Genomic DNA, 14994 nt, shown 5'->3' with positions numbered 1-14994 from the left:
CCGCCTGGACACATCGGACCTGACCGCGGATTTCTTTGATCAAAGAGGATGGTCCTCTAGAATAATGTTGTCACTGAGAGGATGGCAGGTGCTAATAAAGGCCAGAGCAGGATCTTGTCAGCCGTACTGCTGACGCCAAGGCTGATGCGTCTCAACAGCCTCAGATGGGAGGCCAAGAAGCCAGCGCGGTGCAGAATCAAGATGAGAGATTAGGAACTGGGATGAGGTTGTTACGAATGGTCAGCATCCATAAGGAGGTGCTAGTGAGGTTGTCTGCGCCTTACAGCTGATCATGCGTGTGCTGGCATGTACCAGTGAGCTGTCTTCGTACGCTGGCGGCTACAACAATCCTGCATGTCTCACCTTCTCAGTAGATTGCTGCCAGGCTGGATGATCTGCTTTCCTGCTTTGAACGGTTGTTCATATTGGCGAGCTAAACCACGATTACGAGTCCGAAGAGATACAACTCAATATGCCCAAGAGAATAAGAAGCTGCATTTTCAGGTTATGCATACCTTTCGCAAAACTTTGAAGAATGTAACTCGTCTAGCTGTTGAATGGTTAACCCCCCTGAATCAGCCATCGAATGACTCTGATCGAGGATATGGTACGGCTGGCAGCAAGCGGGCCGAGTTTCTATTAACGAAGGCCAATGTTTGAATTGTCGAGGTCTGTGCCAAGACATCTGTGTCTTTGGCATCGACGAGAAAAATACCTTTCAGCCATGGGGGACAGTGGATCAGGTGAACAGCACTATTTTCAAAAGGGGAGTAAGCAGCCGCTTTGTGTTAATATTATCTCCTGAGACCCTGAGCAGACTGAAACCGCTAACAGTAAAAGATGCATGAATGGGAGGACTCAGTGAGCAGATGACTATGCCACCAGCTCTTCAAACTCCGCCACAACGTTTCCCGTGAAAGGTGTATAAAATTTGTAAATTCGACGGGCGATGACAAAAGTAGAATCAAGAAGGTTTACACATACCTTGCCATTCTTGCAGATTAGAGCCTCCAAATGCTGGTATCGACAACAAGAATTAGGACAATTCTGAGCGCCAGTTAAGCTAACAAGATTCAAGTGGAAACCTAACGATGCCAAGTCGCCCTTCAGACTTATAAGCTTAGTGCTGGCCATCCTTCGCGTTTCGTTCTATTCGATGTCATACTAACCCCGGCATCGCGAGGCTCGTTGCAATACCTATTGATTGATGCCAAGCACTGAGTCAGATTATACCGCTTTCACTACTTAATTATTAGCTGACAGTTTATTTTGGATGAGTCCGTGTAACATGTCGATAAAGCTATCGGTTGTTTCGTTTTGGCACGTGCGTATAGGCCTGACGGCTTCAGCGTACGGCCATGGTCTACCAGTATTCCTATCTACCGTTGATTATGGTTCTTCTTGTTCACTGCCACTCATGGTCCAATACTCAGTTGGAGTCTCAGCTGATGTGAGTGTCGCGGGCCTGTCTCCTTTAGGGTCATATCTCGCATATTCTCTTCCTCACCTCGGACTGTCACGATGCGCAGTCCTGCCTTCAGAAGTTAGTGACCATGCTTGCATGGTGCTCAAGTCTCATCCGAAGGGTATATATACATCCTCAAATCGAAAAACAGACACACACACACTCTCTCATCCAGCATCATTCTCCTCATCATTCATAGCATCCAAAGACACACTTGTTTCCGGAAAACAATAGATTCAAATCAACAACATTATCTCGACCATATCAGTTCAGTCTTCAGCAATCGTTACTCAGTCATCAACATGCACTCCAGCTTCATCCTCAACGCTATGCTCGCCCTCGGCGCTGCTGTGGGAGTTTCCGCCTCGGCCATCACTCCTCGGGCCAACCGCAAGGCTAACGAGTTCTCCAGTGATAACTGGTAAGTTTTCCTCCATCAGAGTCAATCTACTGGTGTCTTGTTTTCTCGATTGCCTCCTATGACTTGAATACCAAACAAACCATTGCTAACTTGCTTTTTTTTTTCCCCGCACCAGTGCTCAAGGAACCGCCTCCTACGAGCACGAAAGCAACTACAACGTTGATGTCACGATGGATGATAGCAGCCACTCCGTCTACTTTGCCTCTGGCCCCTGGTTCTACTACAGCGAGAAGACTGGCGATGGCGCCTCGTGCGCGGGCGATCTGCTGGGGAACTGGGCCAACGACAATGACCACCCGTGCGTGAATTTGGATCAGCGGGATGGTGACAGCCGCCGCATCAAGTGCGTCAAGTGGAACAATGGCAATTAAACTGGAGTCTCTGGAGATTTCACTTTGTCGGACTTATAGGGGTAGCAAGTGCAGCAAGTCAATATTGAAGAGCGTAGAACGCCATCAATACTACATTCATTTATGCTTCATATTACGTTGTGATGAATATCCATCGGGTCTGCCTTATACTATCTCGTGTTTGTAGTGACTCAACTACTACCCTGCAATGATTTGTGGTCTTCTTAAAAACAAGATGCTACCATAAAGTCAGTTAGATGGCTGTATACGACCGGTTCCAGGATCTCTCCATGTCAGGGGTTTCCGTGCAGTCAATTAAAACGAGAAAAAATACATTTCTATTCTGCAATAAATCGGAGGATTTAGCCCAGAGTCGGGACGATTTAGGCAATGCATTGACTCCACCAATATGTCTAGGATCGGAATGTTCAAGTGAGAAGTCTGAGAAGGGTCTGCAGCTGGACACTTTGCATTGCCCGCCCTTTCTCGCTACGTGGGACAGGTCCAGGTGACGGGTTTGGTATACAGCGTCATGATACAAGATTTTCGACTTTACAATTCGCGATCTCTTAATGGTCAAGAGATTTAATGAAGGACTTGCCTATCAGTATTTGAAATGCATCAGCACGCTGGCTGGGACAGACTGACATTCTTGTCCCCCCCCCCCCTCTTTTCCTCTCCAAAAGTGAAACTAGTCTCCTTCAGTAGCCACAACCCAAGTTCTATAATAAAAAATGACATTCTGGCATCGATAATAAATACACACTGAGTCAGGGCGTTATGTCATTATCATAAAGTGAACTAGTCTGGGTATATTCTTTTCTCATCTCTCATGTATCCGATTTTGTACTCCTTGAACTCACACCCAAGCTGAACTCCGAAAACACCATGCTCCAATTCCAAATAGAAAACCATTATCCAAACGCAATGCTTGCTCTTGTAAAAGCCATCCAATGTCAACATGAGAGAGGGAAAAAGGCTGAACAAAATTAGCCGATGTCCTAGAGCTTCAGGCAGGAATACAACCTGTGCAAGAAAAGACACTTCGCAATCTGTACTGGAAGAAGATTCAAGATCAACGTCTGCCGTCGCCCGCCAAGAGACACCTTCACACCGCCCGTGATCTTGAGAGGTGGTTTCGCATCGCCTCCACGGAGAGTTGAAGGCCCATGATGGTGTGGACCGTTGCTCCGCCTGGACACCGAACCAGGGCATCTTCGACGAGCACTCTGTATCCGATGGACGCTGAAGAGTATACCATTCTCAACGTGTCGGCGACCTGCCTCTCCAGGACGTCCATGGCTTTGCTTCCACTGGGCTTGCCTTGACCTCTGAACCAGATCGCGGCAATGTCATCATCTTGGGGCAGTGCCGGCTCAAGAATGAACACCAAATGTGCCTTGGGCCGGTACTTCTCCGAGATGCGCCAATCAGCAATGCACGCGTAGTAAAGACTGAACGCGTGCTTGAGAAGCTTGTTGCCAGCGAACTATAACAAGAACACGTTAGCAATGATCGGCTAATGATGGGGGCGGGAAAATGTTTCGCTGACAACATACCTTGATCCCGGTGGCTTCATTCTTCTCATCGATATGAATCATTTCAATGAAGACAATATCGTCTTCATGGCTGGGACCCGGGACCTCAAGCTTCTGAGGCTGTCCTTGCTTCCCATACAGCGATCGCAAGGCTTGCGCCATGTCCTTATCCTCGTCTTTGTACTTGGACATGGAGCCCTGCAACCACTCGGCGACCCAGAGGGGAGAGCTCCGGCCTTGCTGGGATGGCGCGGATTTCCTCAGCAGCCAGCCATTGATATGGCCGATCTGGAACTCTCCCTGAGGCAGCGTGAGATATAGGTCTCCGCGGTAATTCAAGCGGCTCCCATATCCCAACGGGTCTTCCGAGACCGTAAGGCTCATCCTCAGAGGAGCGAGAGGACCATCGACCGGAAACGAGACGTCCCTGGACCGGCTCGTTTCGAACAGGCACCCAGAGTCGCTGGAAGCAGCTTCTGGGTGGAGCGACAGAGCTGGCGAGTGGCGGTCAGATGCCTCTGGGAAGTCGAGACATTCTGACTCCGGGGTGGGCATCATATCGGGCCCAGAGGTCTTTTGCCGCTTCTTGGGCGGCTCAGAGCCTTCTCGGCTTCGCTTGAGGGACATCTCGACAAGTATGTGAACAGAAAATGGTAATGCAGTGTATACACTACGCAAAAGACCGTGTGGAATCCAATTCCCAAGAGAATGTACGGATGACAGTCAAAGTGACAATCAGGTGTACGTAGAGTGGAGGGATAGGAGAATAAGCAATTCAGAGTATCCCTCAAGAAGCATTTGGGAACACTGCTGAGTCAAGTAGTAGTTCTTCATTGCAAGTTACTCATGATGTGTATCTAGAACACTTGATAAGCCAGCTCTAAGATGGGGTTATTGCAGTCCAAGCGATCCTAGGTTTAATCTAGGACATGACGGAATCATGCTGTAGGTAATAGTTTCCCTGTACACCAGTGTACTATTTCCTAGCTCTCTCGTTACTGGGCATATGGCGAAGAATTAGTAAGTAAAGGTGAGTCTGGGAGATCTGCTTTTTGAGACGGTCTTGTTCTTTTTCAGCTACTGTCTCTATCAAAAAGGCTATTGTACAATATGCAACAGCATTCAAACTGATGTATCTACAAAGGTACGGCATACAGTCTTGTCGTCGAAGTATTAATTATCGACGATTAAGAGATTGGCAGTTCACATAACTGAATCTCCATTCGCCTGTACCTAGTTTTTAAGGAGGACAGCTTTCCGTGCGCAACGAGCTGTGATGTAGGCATCATGTTTGCTACTTTATGATTAGGGTATTCGACTACTAATCTAGCACTGGTGATTTTTTTTAATCTTTACGCTCTATTCCTTGCTCAAGCACTCCAAGCTCCACCGTCATGATCATTCAGTGAAGTGAGGCTACTAGTGCAATGATCACGATAGTAGTAGTATGTGTTATATTTAAAGCAGGCTCTAAAAGTATGGCTAGGAATATTAGTTGTATGCTGGAGACCGAGCTTGGGCTCAGCCTCATCTCTACTAGCGGCTTGTATTGGTTGGTGTGCCAGGTCATCGCCCTAGTCTGGCCTCATGCACTTCCCTAGACGACTTAGTATCCCTAATCTTCCAGAGTTCACATCGACGCTTACGATGGTTAGAAAATGAGTCATTAAGCCTGAATAGCTACTGTAATGGCTGAAGAGCACTATCGAAAAGCCTCAGCATCTCACATAGTCTTCTGGTATAATCTCGGTACGACCTTTCCACGCCCCTTGTGAAAAAAATTCCATCCTACTTGCAGAGGGCGACCCTATTTACTCTTACGTCTCTCCAACAAAAACAACGGAATTCGAATGGGGTAGGTTACGCTTTGGAGGTTGGTAAATCTTGCAATCTCACTCTTCCTCCTCGCCATGGCCTTAACCGTAGATTTCTACGCAGAAGTCTTTGCAGTATCCGGCTTGAACCATGCCCTTGGTCCATACCAAGTCCCCTTCACGAAGCTGTTCCAGTACACGCTGGGGAAAAAGTCCTTCTTCAAGTGGTAGAAGACCCGTCGTGGCACATCCTGGCTGCCGATACCGGGCACCTTAGCGAATGTCTCGTCAGGCACACCTCCATACTTGAACTCGCAGAGCATCAGCTCGTTGTGGCCGGTCAGCAGGGGGCAGGAAGCGTAGCCGGTGTAGCCAGCGCTGAGCTCTTTGCCACGGATGGCGGCGAGCAGGTTATCTACGAGAACAGGAGCCTGAGAAGAGATGGCAGCGGCAGTCTTGGAGTTGGGGAGGGAAGAGGCGTCGCCTATCGAGAAGACGTTGGTGAACTTGTTATGCTGAGTGGTGGTTTTGTCCACATCCACCCAGCCGGCAGAGTCGGCTGCAATAATGACAAACAGTCAGCATTGGGCCTTTATTCCAAGAAAACAATTCGGCCTTTCAGATGCGAGGCTAGAAGTTCTTACCGAGAGGGGACTTGGCAACCCAGTTCCAGGGCTTCTGAGGAGGAACCACGTGCAAAAAACCAAACTCTTTCTGGACCTCCTTGCCGTTGTCTGCCAGATTCTTGAAAGTGGCAGTCTTGCTCTTCACATCGACACCGACCAAGTTGTGCTGGAACAGCCCCTCCACCTGGCGCTGCACACGCAGCTCTTCAAGTGCCTTGGAGTACTTTGGCACGGCGAACATGGCTGCATCATCGCGGTCAGTGTGCTTCCTTTTTCTCTCAATATTCCGAGAGACAGAAGGCCGGGGAGCATACCTGGAGCACCAGTAGCAAAGTACGGCAGGATCTCCTTCCTCACACCGTCCTTCTCCCACTGGGACAGGGCCATCCACATGATCTTCTGCGGGGCACCAGCACACTTGATAACGCCCGCTGGCTGCGTGAAGATAGCCGTCCCCTTCTTAAACCCTTGGATGTTTTTCCAGACCTGCTCAACCGTGTTGTTGGAATAGATGGAGCTCACATTGCTGCTCGAGTCCTGCAGGGCCTCAGGCAACCCCTTAACACCGCCAAAGTTGACCTCCAGACCGGGGGCCACCACCAGATACTCGTACGAAACCTCCACGCCGTCCGTTGTCTTGAGCTCGTTATTCTCGGGATCAAACTTGGAAACCTGCAGAGGATAATGCGTGACATTCTCAGGGATGATGCTGGACAGAGGACGGCTCATGTCACTCAGAGGCTTGAGGCCTGAGCCGACGAGGGTCCATCCAGGCTGGTAGTGGTGGTCCTTGGCCGGATCCAAGATGGCTATCTCGTCCTTTTGGAACTCCTTGGTCTTCAGCAGCTGCGCAGCAACTGTGACACCTGCCGTGCCTCCTCCAACAATGACCACGCGATGGTGAGGCTTTGGCGGTATCGCGTTGACGGTGGCGTATGATCTAAGGGAGGAAGTTGTTAGGGGCAATCTTGTCTGAAGAGCCCTTGCAGAGGCCCGGGAGGCCACTGCTCCAAATAAAGCTGCCATCGTGACGCCCAGATAAGGTAAGAGAGTAGGGAGATTGGTGTAAGGAGTGAATGTTATGAACGAGCCATTTTTTTTGGGGTGTAGAGGAGACTCAACATCAAAGATTTGTAAGGCCCAAAATATGGCTACAAACAGAGATCATCCGTTTGGTAAGCTACAACTGGCCTGGGGGTCGATGGCGTGATCAATTTGCGGTGGGTCCAGATGACTAAGAGAACCGTAGAAGGTCTACCAATGAAATCTCGGTAACCCTAACCCCGATCATGAACTGGTTTTGAGGAGTCGTTCCCTTCTTTCTTCATGCCAACACAGCAACGGACTCTAGATTCTAGGAGTTTAGTATAAAGACTTGAGGAACTTGGCTGAGAAGTATAGTCTTTTTCTTCATTTTTTCTCATTCGTACCACTGGACTGGCCACGTTTGTCACAAACAATTGCATATTCTCTCAGGGCTGTATGGTAGGACCGGGTGACATGTGAATTTGAGAAAAATATAAGTCTGCTCAAGAACAAGAATTTCTATAAGTCTAGGTCCAGGTTAGTGATCCTTCATTTCATTTGTCCATGTGTCTTTAGAATTTCCACTTTCTCATCAGCTCGGCTGCTTCTTTCGCAGTTGGACCTTGTACAGCTAAGCAGTAATCAACCTGATTTTGATGAGAGCATCCCAGTCCTGCTAGACGTGTCAAGAATGTAGTGTGAGCTCGCCTCAAACATACATGCAAATAATAATATGCTAAAACAAGAAATTACGAATTTGGGCAGGTTATAGTTGCACACTGCTAAGTTGACTTGTTTTAACTCATGTCTTTTTCCAATAGTCATACTCTTTCATCAATCCTTCAGCGCCATGTGGTGACCTCGATTGCTTATATGACTGCCTCGAAGATCTGCATCCCGCTCTCCGTCTCCCATTTGACGTCGACGCCCGGTGCCACATAGTAAATATAACCCTCCTTCAGCTCGAAATCGTCACCGTCTGCAGTCATCTTCCCTGTACCCTGCGTAACAATCACCACTCCAGGCCCATCCCCGGCCTTGATCTCGTCACTCTCGCCCGCCCGCAGTCCAGCCAAGAGCATATCGAACTCACTCATCGGCGGCTTATAGACAACCGTCTTGCCTGTCTTGCTCCTCTCGCTCTTCTGACTTGGCAGGATCACATCCTCTCTGCTGTGCGCCTTGAACGTCAACGTATCCGCAAACATATCGATGTTATTCCTGTCCGCCGCGGGACAGAAGCCCACGTTGAGCACGTTGTTTGACCGCGCCATGCATTCGACAATGTTGCCGGATAAGTACGCATGGATGCCGTCGGCAGGAATGTAGATGGCGTCCAGGGGCTCGAGTGTCATGAAGTTCATGCACGTTAGCGCAACGATGCTGCCTGCATCGCCGGGGCCGTACTGGCCCTGCAGCCGGGCCAGGAGGTCGGGGAAATACTCGGCGCCAACCTTCTGCAGGTTCTCGTGCGGGGTTGCGAGAAGGTCTTTCTCGATGGTTTTGACGGTGGCGTCGTCGGCCTTGAGGAGGTTTCTTGTCACCTCGCGCAAGGTGTCGTTTGTCCAGTACTCAGTGGGTGTGCTGGGGAGATAAGGCGTGAGCGCCGAGAGGGTGAAGATCGGTTGGACCTTGTCGAGAGGCTTGAAACCGGCAAACACCTCGAACTTGGAGAGAGCGACGGCGATCTCGGGCTTGTGGTTGGGGTCGGAGAACTGGTCTGGGTCTTTCTGGTGTAGCTTCGTTGCGAGGTCTTTGTTCGGGTGCAGTTGTAAGGGAAGCGCCTTTGCTATCGAAAGGATCTTTACGTGGTGACATGTTAGCATTATCCATTACAGACCATTAATTTGTAATTAGATGAACCGGATTTTTTTACCTTTGGAAGGAAAGGTAGCTGGGCATCGAAGTTGTCGACGACCTTCTTCCCGAGCAGCGTTTCTTGATTCTTCTTCAAGACATCCGCAAGGAGCTCTCCAGTTTCGAGTACTCTAGCCGGAAAATCAGGGTAATCGCCAAACCACATCTCAGAGTAGAAGGTATCATCTTCAATCTTGAAGTCTGTCCCTGGCGTCCTGGCACATAGTTGGGCAGCCAGAGATTGCTGGCCCTTCTTCCCCCATGGGTAATTATTGCATGTGCCACTAAGCTGGAACACGCGCTGTGGTGCCATTCTCGTGTGATGAGGGTAGTCAAACAGATGGGTCTCTAGAGAAAATAGACTGGTGTGGACGAGGTCGAGTGGTGAAAGAGCAAGAGGATGAAGGGTATGGATTGATTGAGTCAACCGAGTAATTCGCTTTCTATTAAGGTATGTACAACATTGAACACTCATATACCGCAGTTTTCTCGATTTGAGATCAGCGAACCTATGTCATAAGTGATTTCAGCAGCACTGATGCGCTGGATCAGAGTGTCGTCATAATAGACCAGCTCAAATGCATGACCTCATCCACGAATTAATAAGTCCTCGGGGCCAACCAAGCGGCTAATAGAGTGGGTCGCCGGACCCCCGAGTTCTCGAAGCACCGGCCCCGGAACAAACTCGGATCTGACCTACAACTCTTCCTAACCCGTTCCTCGAAGAACACTCAGTGAATCCAGCACTGTTGTTATGATATCGCAGTGCCGGAGTAGTTACAGTAGGTTACTCGGCCAGGTATGCGCCTAACGGAGTTACAGTACTGTTGTAGGTCTTGCGACAAGAACGGAGTGCGGTTTTGTCCCAAGGGTTGAGAGTCCCGACCATTACTCGGCTGCCGTGGCACGGTTCGGAGCTCGAAAACTCGACGAGCCAGACACGGCGACACAAATACAGACTCTCAAGGATCCCTCCGAAATAAAGGTTTATTAATGATCCATCTTTTGTTTGATGTCACTTGTCTGCCGCTCGATCCCAACCGTTGACCCGTCGCTTTGTCCACTCCTCGGTTCCTGTGGAGTTTATATGCTCGGTCGAAACCATGACGTGCGTCTCTTTGAGGATGTGAGTCTGGCTCTCTCCATCGCTGTCCCCGTCCTTCGAGATCCTTACTTTGTTGTTGGTTGGGTGGTTGCTGCTGCTGCCCGACACAAAGGTCTGCATCTTCATGCTGTCTGTGAGGTCATCTGCCACGTCCCTTTTGTCGCCCGCCCCCCATGTCTGCAAGTCCGTCTCGGGATTCGAGATCCCTTTGCTGGCGTCTCTGGTGCCTCCAAACATAGGCAGGCTAAGCAGGGGGCGGAGGGCGGGCAGAGAGCCGGCAACGATGCTGATTCCTTCTTCGACGACGGACCATAGCCCGATGGGGCCTGCGCTGTACATAAACTCAGCTTGGTTGTCGTACAAGGTCAAGTAACGAAGTCGGATGATGGTGGCACAACTCGCACTGGAGGAAGAAGAGTCAGTTGGTCAGTCGTCGACAGCAGGTAGAAGAGAAGACGAATGTTGTTGGGGTTGTTTTGCTTATTCTTGTTTTTGAAAAAAAAACAAAACAAAAGGGGGGGGGGGTGAGGAAGGACAAGTTAAAAAAGTTCATGAATGCAGTCACTCACAAGGCAGCCATTCCGAGGATGATAGCCACAGAGACCTTGAGGCGACGTTTCATCTGGATAGGCCAAATCAAGATGGCAGGCAGGATGGCCAAGGTCACATCCGTCAATATGGAGACGGCAGAGAAGAGGAAGCTAACGCTGCTGTTGAGCTTCGAATCACAGGTACCGTAGGTGGTCTCGCCCCAGAGAGTCGTAATCGGGTGGCAGATGTTGGAGATGCCTGCGAAGAAGATGATGGCCGCCATGAACTGCAGCGCAACGAGACCCCATAGAGTCCACGAGAATCGACGACGTCCATCGGCCACGCGTATCAGACAGACACAGATGCTGCTCTTGATCGGGACGGTACAGCCGGCGTAGAAGAATTCGGCGATGAAAAATACCTAGAGGCAGCATCGTCAACATCGTTGCTGCCTGATGAATGATTCTCGCCTGGTGGTGCGCACCTTTGTTCCCTGCATAATGTCTATCGCCGTAAGGTGTTCCGACAGCTGCCCTGCGCCGTGATAACAACATACGATAACCAAAGAGCATGTGACTGTGTAGAGGACCTGAAATTTCCGGCATTAGGGGTTAGAGCGCTGTCGTGTCTGTTTATTCCAAATTTCCTCGAAAACAGTGCATAGTTGAATGTAGACATTACGCCCTAGAGATCATCAGAAAGAGGACTTACGAGACCGATGCACATCATCAGATCATCCAACCCCTTGGCCTCGGGCCGAAGCCATCTTCTCACTGACACACGTACGATGACAGTTACCCATGTCAAGACGAGGAATAGGATCGTGACCCGGAGCAGAGGCACTCCCACACCGGCTGGCTCAACCATGGCGTATCGAAGAGCACCGAGCGGCACTGCTCATGACAGAGGAAGGAAGAAGAGGGAAGGGGAGGGTGGCTTCTGGACAGGAAGAATCATGAACCCCAAACAAGGACCAACAACATAACACTTTGATGTAGCGGACGGGATCCCCATATAAACAAGAAAAAGAGCTTTCCCTCAAATGTACGCTCTCAAGTACCGGCTCGAAGGCTAAGGGAAGAAACAAGCGCGACGGATCGGGCCCCTAGTCCCCAATATAAGAGGACCCTGGCATAACCTGAGGATCAACAGGGCGAGAAACTCAAAATACTGGAAATTTGATCCTGGGTGCCATCTCCATAATAACGGGTTCCAAACCAAGCAAAACGGGTCCAAGTCCTTGGACTGAGGTCTAAAGTAAACATATGATCTTACGATAGGTTCATACTAATGAACGGTGGTACTAGAAAACGCCCTCCAATGGAAAGAAAATTTCACCGACCCGATCTCGAAATCAAGAGATGCAAGTCGATTCCTGAAGGGAACATAAATAGGAGAAACCTCATGCGAGCTGCATACCATGCATATAGTAGTGTAGCCCTCGAGCCGAGGCTTGGTCACGTCCTTGTAACGTTGACGACATCCTCGGGGAACCAGGGCATCCAAGCAACTCGCCACACGAAGGTTGGCCAGTTGTGTTCTGTCTTTCGAGTGTGTTTCTCCACTACCATAGTACATACAGACACTGTACCCTGACACCTGAGTCGTCCAGCAAGGGTTGCACCGTTGAACGATCTGCGCACCCGTCTCAGTGGTGGATCTGTGTCCCAGTTATGGAGACAGAAGAAAGGAGGAAAAGGAAAGAAAAGAGAGAGAGAAAAAATTACAACATGGGCACATTGCCTGGATGGCCCAGGTTCGAGAGCCACGACCCACTTGGCGTCCATGCTACCGATGCTACTTTGGCAATGGTGAATATGTACTATGCTCTGAATCTGGCCTGTCGTGCCCCGTCCCATAGTACATAGCGCAAGTAGCCGGATTATCCGGTTTTGCCCTGCGCATCCACCCAGGCCACTCCGAGCCAACAAGAGAGGCCATCAAGTCGTCCTCTCATCGTCGGCTTTTACCGCAGCAGTGCTTTGGTTATGAATAGCCGCACATGCGAGGTAGGGTATTGGTTCATTGTTCTACTATAGTAGATTGAAATGAACGTAGGGCTGACATTTGGGTAGTATTTTAGGTTCACACATCATCAATCAGGTCCCGACTACCAAACCTATGGTACCATAGTACGATCCCAAACATACTTTGAGCATCCTAAGCACGTGCTAAGGTAAGGTCACAGTCGCCTGCAGAATGTTTATGAAGATGGTGGTAGCCCTACTGCGCAACCGATTCATGTGCATACATAACATGTGTATGAACATGGGTCGAAAGTAGTAACGGACAGGGGCTATCAGGTAAAATCTCCATGCTCCATGTCCAGCTCCAGGTGTCTGCTGCTGGACCGCCCCGTTCTGCCACACAAGCAACAGCGATATTAAGGGGTTACCTGCAGCGGACGTTCCATTGAAACTGTTCCTGTGGTTGCCCTTTATCCTTTTGTTGTTTTTCTTATTTACGTAGCAATTTTCGAAACCTATCCCAGCAAGTTAACCCCCAAAATGGCCGAACTCTATATCAACGATGGTGATCTGAGCGCCCTGAAGGGCAAGGTTGTCATTGTGACAGGTATGAATCGTTTTCCTGAATCAGTTCATTCTCTTTCCTTTTCCCCGTCTTTTGTTTCCTATTCCTGTTTGCCCCCTCTTCCATTCCTCCTCGTGTAACGAAAAGGGGAATATGAATCCTGACATGATATGACCTGTCACTCTCGTCTATTCAGGAGGCTCGTCCGGAATTGGTCTCGCGACCGTGCAACTGCTGCTGTCTCTAGGTGCATCTGTCGTCAATGGCGATGTGGCCCCACCGACTGAGTCGCCCTCTGGAAGCTTCACCTTCGTCCAAACCGATGTCGCCAACTGGGCCCAGCTTAATGCCCTGTTCAAGAAGACCAAGGAGACATATGGCAAGATCGACCACGTCTTTGCCAACGCCGGACTGGGTCCCCGGGCTGACTACCTGGCCACTGCGGTGGACGAGAATGGCGACCTCAAGGAGCCCTCGTACGACCTCTTGGACGTGAGCTTGAAGGGTGTCATTAACACCGGCACCCTGGCCATCTACTACTTGCGCCAGCAGCCCGAGGGTGGCAGCATTGTTGTCAATGCTTCCACCATGGGGATCCAGCGGTGCCGTGCCGTAGACTATGGTACGTTTGTTTTCTCTTACTATTATTCTTTCATATATTCATTTTATTTTTACAATAGCCTTCACCCAAACCCCTGCTTCCGCGAGGATTATATTCTCCTGTCGTAGTGTAACGGCCCGATCAATGCTTGTGCCTGCAACTAATACGCACGGTCTTCTTCCCCAGCAACGGCCAAGCATGCTGTGCTTGGGTTCGCCCGCGGCCTGCACCCGCTGCTGGGCGCGGCCAACCTGCCCATCCGCATCAACACCATCTGCCCGACATGGACCGAGAGCAGCGTCCTTCCGGGCCTGAAGGAGATCATGGCCAAGATCAACGTCGAGATCCAGCCTGCCTCTGCCGTCGGTCGTGCTGCGGCCCTGCTGATGGCCGATACCGCGCGCAATGGCCAGGCCATCCAGGTGCAGACGGGCAAGTACAAGGAGATTGACGAGAGCACCCTGCTGCCCGCCGCTGAGGCCATCAGGGGGCCCGACTACCCTGCCGAGGATGACGTCCTGCGGCGTGCCCTGGAAGTTCTGGCGGCTGGTGCACAGGCTTAAATCATAGTACTACCATGTTTCCGCAAAGGGAAATGGATTTGCTACTCATAGTAAGGAGGATGGAGTCACGTTTACTTTCTACATGGCGACCTGCAAAGGCAGACGAGGTAGAGATTTGCATCAAGTTACCCATTTCCCGTATGATCTGGTTTTACTATACATACCGAGCGTGTGCGCATGGTTAAGAGACTCCTCCCCCTGAGCTCGTAATGTGACGTGGAGAGGCTCTGTCAGGGCGCCTAATCATCCTGTCACCGCCTCATGCCTCTTGCAAAATGTCAGGTTCAGGTGGAAACCAACGCTCCACCGTCAACTGGATCAACATACGAAACGGCCCCCTTGGATTGTCCAGAGCCTGGTCTGCAGAGGGGGAGAGGGGCAAGGAGGTTCCCCATATGAAGTCATCTTTTCTCCTTATCAAGACTGAATGTCCTTTACAGCAGGTCGATGCGAATGCACGGCAACAACCTTAAACCGCCCTCGTCCCATCCCGGACGGCACATTTTGTGCCAATCTCAATTCCGTTAGTAGGACTCCAGTGGTTTTCCTCAAATTGGCTTCTCAT

The 14994-nt window shown here is 50.2% G+C and overlaps 6 protein-coding genes across 6 annotated transcripts; 2 read left to right on the top strand and 4 right to left on the bottom strand.

The window, feature by feature from the left end:
* Positions 1-1767: 1767 nt before the first annotated feature.
* On the top strand, positions 1768-2257 carry M406DRAFT_262231 (uncharacterized protein; the record flags this gene model as incomplete). The annotated part of the gene is made up of 2 exons (XM_040917496.1): positions 1768-1886; positions 2002-2257. 2 exons carry the CDS (start codon positions 1768-1770, stop codon positions 2255-2257), a joined length of 375 nt encoding a protein of 124 aa, XP_040774393.1.
* Positions 2258-3344: 1087 nt separating this feature from the next.
* M406DRAFT_74044 (uncharacterized protein) lies at positions 3345-4401 on the bottom strand (the record flags this gene model as incomplete). The annotated part of the gene is made up of 2 exons (XM_040925688.1): positions 3345-3725; positions 3796-4401. 2 exons carry the CDS (start codon positions 4399-4401, stop codon positions 3345-3347), a joined length of 987 nt encoding a protein of 328 aa, XP_040774392.1.
* Positions 4402-5423: 1022 nt separating this feature from the next.
* Positions 5424-7240, bottom strand: M406DRAFT_352352 (FAD/NAD(P)-binding domain-containing protein; the record flags this gene model as incomplete). The annotated part of the gene is made up of 3 exons (XM_040922682.1): positions 5424-6147; positions 6233-6457; positions 6529-7240. The coding sequence occupies 3 exons, from the start codon at positions 7238-7240 to the stop codon at positions 5705-5707; spliced, it is 1380 nt and encodes a 459-aa protein (XP_040774391.1). The 3' UTR covers positions 5424-5704.
* A 799-nt stretch (positions 7241-8039) lies between these two features.
* M406DRAFT_293099 (mannose-6-phosphate isomerase) lies at positions 8040-9501 on the bottom strand. Its single transcript, XM_040919069.1, has 2 exons — positions 9117-9501; positions 8040-9042 (listed from the first exon to the last, which is right to left on the bottom strand). The coding sequence occupies exons 1-2, from the start codon at positions 9408-9410 to the stop codon at positions 8110-8112; spliced, it is 1227 nt and encodes a 408-aa protein (XP_040774390.1). The 5' UTR covers positions 9411-9501; the 3' UTR covers positions 8040-8109.
* A 16-nt stretch (positions 9502-9517) lies between these two features.
* M406DRAFT_293095 (uncharacterized protein) lies at positions 9518-11600 on the bottom strand (the record flags this gene model as incomplete). The annotated part of the gene is made up of 5 exons (XM_040919068.1): positions 9518-10266; positions 10309-10605; positions 10772-11154; positions 11218-11322; positions 11445-11600. The coding sequence occupies 5 exons, from the start codon at positions 11598-11600 to the stop codon at positions 10113-10115; spliced, it is 1095 nt and encodes a 364-aa protein (XP_040774389.1). The 3' UTR covers positions 9518-10112.
* A 1592-nt stretch (positions 11601-13192) lies between these two features.
* On the top strand, positions 13193-14429 carry M406DRAFT_347136 (NAD(P)-binding protein; the record flags this gene model as incomplete). The annotated part of the gene is made up of 3 exons (XM_040922256.1): positions 13193-13307; positions 13462-13887; positions 14053-14429. Exons 1-3 carry the CDS (start codon positions 13241-13243, stop codon positions 14427-14429), a joined length of 870 nt encoding a protein of 289 aa, XP_040774388.1. The 5' UTR covers positions 13193-13240.
* Positions 14430-14994: the final 565 nt, after the last annotated feature.

Source organism: Cryphonectria parasitica (assembly GCF_011745365.1).
Source record: "Cryphonectria parasitica EP155 unplaced genomic scaffold M406scaffold_6, whole genome shotgun sequence".
Classification (NCBI taxonomy): domain Eukaryota; kingdom Fungi; phylum Ascomycota; class Sordariomycetes; order Diaporthales; family Cryphonectriaceae; genus Cryphonectria; species Cryphonectria parasitica.
Note: the sequence above shows the minus strand (reverse complement) of the source record. Positions and strands in the feature narration are given on the sequence as shown.